This window comes from Myotis brandtii, unplaced genomic scaffold, assembly GCF_000412655.1.
Source record: "Myotis brandtii unplaced genomic scaffold, ASM41265v1 scaffold374, whole genome shotgun sequence".
NCBI lineage: Eukaryota > Metazoa > Chordata > Mammalia > Chiroptera > Vespertilionidae > Myotis > Myotis brandtii.
In genome coordinates this window covers 661,252-667,740 of record NW_005364372.1, presented here as the reverse complement: position 1 = coordinate 667,740, position 6,489 = coordinate 661,252, and the positions used below count along the sequence as shown (strand labels likewise).

The window sequence follows — 6,489 nt, the reverse complement described above, 5'->3', positions numbered from 1 at the left end:
GCGCGCTGCGGGGGCACATCGGACCCGGGGGTCCGGGTCTCAGTCGGTCTCCCAAAAAAAGGGGGCACGGGGCTGCCCGTGGTGTTTGGGGCACGAGTGGAACCCAGAAGCCATCTTGGGAGGTGAGGAAGCAACCGCGACGGCTCCCGAGGCTGCGCCCCGCGCGTGGACTCCCCGCAAAACTCCCCGCGACCGCGTCTCCCCGGTGAAACCCCGAGCATCGGGCCGTCGCCGAAGACGGCTCCCGCGGCTTTGTACTCACTCTGCCCTCGAAGTTGTTCTCCTCTACATCACTCATGTCGGCCAGGCGCTCCCCAGAACTAAATAAGAGACAAGTTTCGCCTTGAGGACCGGAGACCTGACTAACCCGCTGACCGGAGCGTGGGGAGAAGGGAAGAGTCGGCGACAACGGCCGCCCCACTCCACTCCCACTCGGTCGCAGGTTCCTACAAGATGGCGCCGGCGCCGCCGGAAACCTTCTGGCCGCCCCAGTGCGCAGCGTAAGGGGGCGGGGCGCGTTGTGACGTCACGACGCCCCGCCCCCAGCACGGCTCGCTTGCCCGCGGGCCCAGCGAAGAGGTGGCGTGTGCTCCGAATCTGGGCGCGTTGGGACCTAGTTCCCTGCCCCGACCTCCAAACTTCAGAACCCATTCTAATGCGTCCGTCCTTTTGAAGGTTTTCAGCCATCGGGTGAGCTTTCACTGGCCGTAGCACTTTTACATATTTTCCAAGCGGATTCTGATGGCACAGAAAAAACTGGGAGCGTGTATAATTAGTTAATAGGCTTTTATTTTGGGGTGTTTTCAGCACTATTACCTTTCTTCAACATTTGTGCTTTGTACTAAACAATCGAAGAAAAGATTAATGGATAGCAGAATTCCTTCCAATAACTACCTAACAGCTTACAACTACCGCCAAATGACTTTTAAAAGTTTACTAGGACAAGCAATACTAAAAATGAGCAATTTACTCATATCTATCCTTCAGATTATATTTTTAAAAATCCAATCTTAAAGAAATTAAAAATAGTCTTTTTGTTTAGAATCTATTTAAATCTCTTTCCTCGAAAAAGAACAAAAGCCCGATTTAACTGTCTGGTTCCAGGTGTTTATATTGAAAAGAGAGAGAGAGAGAGAGAGAGAAACACTGACTTGTTGTTCCACCCACTTACGCATTCATTGGTTGCTTCATGTATGTGCCTTGAAAGGTGATGGAACCCACAACCTTGGCACATTGGGTCGAAGTTCAACCAAACAAGCTACCTGGCCAGGGCCCCTACTAAATTTTGATTTAAAAGGAAATATTTCCTTTAAATGGACAAGTTGTATTTTTCCTCTTCATTTTGCAATAATGATCTCCAAGATCTCCCAAATTTATATACTTGATTCCCAAGCATGGTAATAATTTCTTGTGACTGAGCTTTATTTGTATTTTGCAATTTTTGAGATTAATTTCCTTATAAAAATATTTTTCCCATACACTTTTTGACATGGACCTTCAACAACAGTTCTATGTTAGGAAATTTAACTAAACATTATGAAGATTGCTACCCTTGGCAAGATTTCAAGATTTCAAAACCTCTATTGATAAAGCTAAACATATAACATTTGCCTTTAAAAAAGCTGTTGATGCCCTGACCGGTTTGGCTCAGTGGATAGAGCGTCAGCCTGGGGACTGAAGGGTCCCAGGTTCGATTCCAGTCAAGGGCATGTACCTTGGTTGTGGGCACATACCCAGTGGGGGGTGTGCAGGAGGCAGCTGTTCGATGTTTCTCTCTCATTGATGTTTCTAACTCTCTATCCCTCTCCCTTCCTCTCTGTAAAAAATCAATAAAATATATATTTAAAAAAAAAAAAGCTGTTGAGCCGAAACCGGTTTGGCTCAGTGGATAGAGCGTCAGCCAGGGGACTGAAAGGTCCCAGGTTCGATTCCGGTCAAGGGCATGTACCTGGGTTGCGGGCACATCCCCAGTAGGAGATGTGCAGGAGGCAGCTGATCGATGTTGCTCTCTCATTGATGTTTCTAACTCTATCTCTCTCCCGTCCTCTCTATAAAAAATCAATAAAATATATTTTTAAAAAATAAAATAAAAAAGCTGTTGAACTTTATGGGGGAAATCAGGCTGATATGATTTGAACCTCCTAACACCATTAAAAGAGGCAACCAGACATGATACACCTCTTCATATGATGCATAGTAACTACACAGCACCTTCTATGAAGTATTGTGATCCTCCAGATTGAACTCAAATCTCATTAAGCCTTACTTAGATATAACCAACAGTTAACGGGTAATACAGGGCGTAGAGAAATAAGTTTAAAAACATACACCGAGAAAGTAATTAACTTCCACAGGACAAATATCCCCAACAGATTAAATAAAACCCAGGGTACAGGGGAAAAGTATTACAAGAAACCACTTTTCTTGTGTCATATTAAACTGATACTGAAAGCACTTTCAGAAGAAAAGTCAAGTGCCCCCTCTCACTCTCTCTCTCTGGAGCATACCTCCCTAGTCTTCTCTCAAGGGGCATACCTTTCCTTGCTCTCCTAAGCAACAGGGGCCCTTCTTTTGCCTCTAACTTGTTTCCTGAGCCCATGCAGCCCAGCTGGCTCACTTTTTCTACCTCTGTGACTTTCTAAATAAACTTCTGCTTGTATTTGAAAAAAAAAAGATAAAAACTGTTATAACTTTATAATAAATATCTAACATCTCAGAGACAGTAGTTTGAGAGACAATAATTATTTAAATGGAAAAGTTGTATTTTTCCTCTTCATTTTGCAATCATTTTGAGCTTATTAAAAAAAAGGCTTTAAAATAGTACAAAGAAATTTCTTCACCCTGCTCCCCCAAGTATTAATGTCTTACATTTTAACAGCATAGTCATCAAGAACAGAAAACTGACACACTAGTAACTAATCTGCAGACTTTATTAAAATTTCATAAATTATTCTACTAATGTCCCTTTTCTGGGCTAGGATCCAATCCAAGATTACACATTGCATTTAATTGTTGTCTCTCTTTAATCTGGATAGTTCCTCAGTTATTGTCTTTCATCTCCAGTCTTTGTCTTTTATGGCCTTGAAACTTTTGAAGAGTACTGGCCAGTTGTTTTGTAGACATATTTAATTTGGGTTTGTCTAATGTTTCTCCTGATTAAATTCAGGTTATGCGCTTTGGCAAGAATGTCACAGAAGTGATGTATTCTTCTCACTGCATCTTATCTGAAGGTACATAATGTAACTGTGTAGTAACAGGGATCATCTCCCTGGATAGCTTGCCAACTGGGCAGGGCCATGTAGACTTCTCCTGGCTTCTTGAGTCAGGTCCACAATAGAATTTGAATGAGACATGATTTATCATTATGGGGCAGGGGTATGTATACAGGGGGAGGGCCAGCCTTTTGTGTTCCAGGATAGTTGGTAGCCTTTATTTTTTTAAAAATATATTTTTATAGATTTCAGAGAGGAAGGGAGAGGGAGAGAGAGATAGAAACATCAATGATGAGAGAGAATCATTGATTGACTGCCTCCTGCATGATTAGGAATCGAGCCCACAACCCAGGCATGTGCCCTGACTGGGAATTGAACTGTGACCTCCTGGTTCATAGGTGGATGCTCAACCACTGAGCCAATGTGGCCGAGCAGGTAGTCTTTAGAAAATACCAGTGGGGAATTAATCAAAATGATTGCAAAATAAGAGGAAAAATAAAACTTGTCCATTAAATAATTACTAGAGGCCCGGTTCATGAATTCGCACAGCGGTGGGATCCGGCTGGTGGCCCGCACCAGGCCAATGGGGCCAGGCCAGCTGGGGGAGGGGCCATGGGCGGTTGGCTGGCCGGCCCCGCCCCCTGGTCGAACTCCTGGTCAAGAGGACAATTTGCATATTAACCTTTTATTATATAGATTGTCCTTAAAACTACTGTCTCTGAGATGTTAAATATGTATTGTAAAGTTATAACAGGCTATCCTGTTTGGGGTCTAGATTAACATTTTGGCTTAGCCTAACTGAGGCTTGTGGTGTTTTGGAGGAAATTAGCACAAATTAGCTGATCACTAGGAAGAACTGTGGGATAGATGGTGACAGGGGGCTTTAGGTCTGACCCTGTGTGGGACAAATCCAACATCATTTTACTTGCAAGGCTTGGGCTGCTGTCTTGGAGGTTTGTATGAATATAGTTGTGTCAGATCTGGCCCACTTGATTGAGGTGTGGAGTAGGGTCATGGCATACAAGAGGGAGGGACTTGTGGATGAGATATGGAGAGGTGTGGAGGTGGCAATTTCCTGTGTGGAGGAGGTACTGGCTGTTGTGATGGGAATGACTGGAGGGGTAGAGTCTATCATGGATGTGATGGGTAGAAAACAAGTTGTAATCTAGTTCAGTGAGCAGTGATCACAGCCCCAAGAGGGCCCTAACCATGGGCTAAGCAGTTGTTGCAAAGAAATGCTTTATTGTGGCCAGTGTGGTTAGAATACGTTGTTTGGCTTGCCCTAAAGGTGAAATGTTACCAGGGGGACTTACTCAAAGTTTAGCAAGGTTTTGAGGCAAGCAGTTAGTGATTTCAGAAGAATAGTATGCTATGGGTTTACAGGGTCAATTAACTGGAGGCATTTTTTGCAACTCAACTCTGAGGTTAATAGTCACCATGGTCACTTCCCTCCTGGTGTGGAGGTCATCTGGGAGGGGAAAGTCTCAATGTCCAGTTTCAACATACAGTGAAGTTGAGGGCACATTGCCTTCCTCATCTTTCTCTTGGGTGTGGCCTCGCCATCTGAGGTACAGCCATCTCCAGTGGCGAGCTCTCTTTTGGGTTGGCGCCATGTCGTCTGAAGTGTTGGTGTGCTCAGGGTGGTGGGGGCCAGTCCAGGGAAGGGTGCTTCCCGGGTGGAGATCCAGGAAGGGTAGGGCTGGCTGGTGTTAGGTTCTGAGAATAGAGGCTAGAGGCCTGGCTCAGGGTGGACCTGCAAGGATGGGCTCTACTGCTAATTGAGCAAATCTCAGTGAGCTCCATCCGATCCTCAGGGATGCACCTTGCAAAGGAGCATGTGATATCCACCACTGAGCTTTGTGGGGACTCTGTCCACAATTTGTACAGATTCTAAGTACATTGATAGGCTAATTATAGGGACGTTTTTGTGGACAGCAGTTTTACAATCCAGAGATCACCATTAAAACTACAGTAAGTTCATGAGGGCACAAACCTGCCAGTCAGATGAATGTGATTTGGCTCTATTGGGAGGGCCATTCTGCCTGGGATATAATTTGAGGCATGGTACAAGAAGGGAGCGATTCACTTAAGCATCACTTCCATTGGTACCATTTAATGCAGAGGGAGGTGAGCTCTGGGTCAGAATACATACCTGGTGGCCTTTTAAAAGGTTATGCATTTGGGGGGGGGGTGTCTTTGGAAATACAGCTAGTTGTGCCTTTTTCGTGGTGGTGAACAGTAAGCTCAGAGCCAGTGTTAAACGCTTAAGCAGTCACTCAGCCCCTTTTTTCCCTCCTGCTCTACAAGGTTTTTAAGAAATATTTTAAATCTCCAGACATAACATTTTCATGTTTCAGTTTCTAACTCTCTATTATCCCTCCACTTATTTGACTTTCCGAGTTGTTACCGGAAAGATTTCCAATGGATGTATGTTCCTGGCAGCCAGTATGTGGCTGTTTCATTTCCCAAGGTGTCCCAACCGAACTCTCTAGGGCCAGGGTCAGCTTCCACTAGCACAATGGTGTCAGGACCATTAGGCTGACCCCCTAGAGCCCTGAGAGTGTAGAGCAATGCTTTGGCATGTTGGCATGCCTGGCTGAGCAGTGGGCAAGGCTGCTGCTATGGGTGTGTTATATCTGGTGAGGAGCTTTCTAACTTCCTCAGGTGTTTTAGGTGGTGCTGGCGCTTAGGTGTTCGGGCCCTTTATATCAGGTCACTAAATCTTCTGCTTTCATGTGCCAGGGGTGAAACCCACAATATCCCATAGGGTCAAGGGCTGAGGTGTGACGATAGCCACGTATGCAGTGACAGAGGGACCACTTGCCTTTGTAAGGAGTCATAACTTTCTGAGTGAGGGTGCCCCTGTAGTACTGGTTAGGACTCAGAGTCATGGTGTCACCCACAGACACAGCGGTCAAGGCAGGGGAGACTCCTTCTCGTCCTTCTAAAGGCCCTGCCCCACACCATGGGAGCCCACACTTGGGTGGGGGTTGCCATCAATGCAGTGGAACCTTGTGAAAGTCTTAGCCAATTCTCCTAACTCTTGGGTGTGTGCTTAGACACAGGAAATATACTCAAAGTCTAACACCATTTAAACTATTTCAAAGTGTTACGTATTTATTTGATGGAGCGAATGGGATGCACCTGAAATTCTGCCTCTGCCACTTCTCTGCATTAGTATGTTGCTCAGTTATTTGGGAGCCTGGTAGATCTTAATGCCATGACTCACTTGGATTTCAAATCTTATCCAATAATCCATTTTGCAAATCCTGTACAA

General features: G+C 45.2%; 1 protein-coding gene across 6 annotated transcripts in view; it reads right to left on the bottom strand.

Annotated features, from left to right (window-relative positions):
* The window catches only part of TRA2A (transformer 2 alpha homolog (Drosophila)), a 19,926-nt gene extending 19,431 nt beyond the window's left edge, over positions 1 to 495 (bottom strand). For 4 of the 6 annotated variants that reach the window (XM_014544624.1, XM_014544623.1, XM_014544625.1 and 1 more), the window contains exon 1: positions 263 to 493. Coding sequence is in view for 2 of the 6 variants with exons in the window: in XM_005872273.2 (XP_005872335.1) it covers positions 263 to 298 (36 nt within the window). In the remaining 4 variants the exon portion in view is untranslated. Of the gene's footprint in view, positions 1 to 262 lie in introns of all 6 variants that reach the window. The other 2 variants (XM_014544626.1, XM_005872274.2) reach the window with 2 other exon arrangements.
* Positions 496 to 6,489: the final 5,994 nt, after the last annotated feature.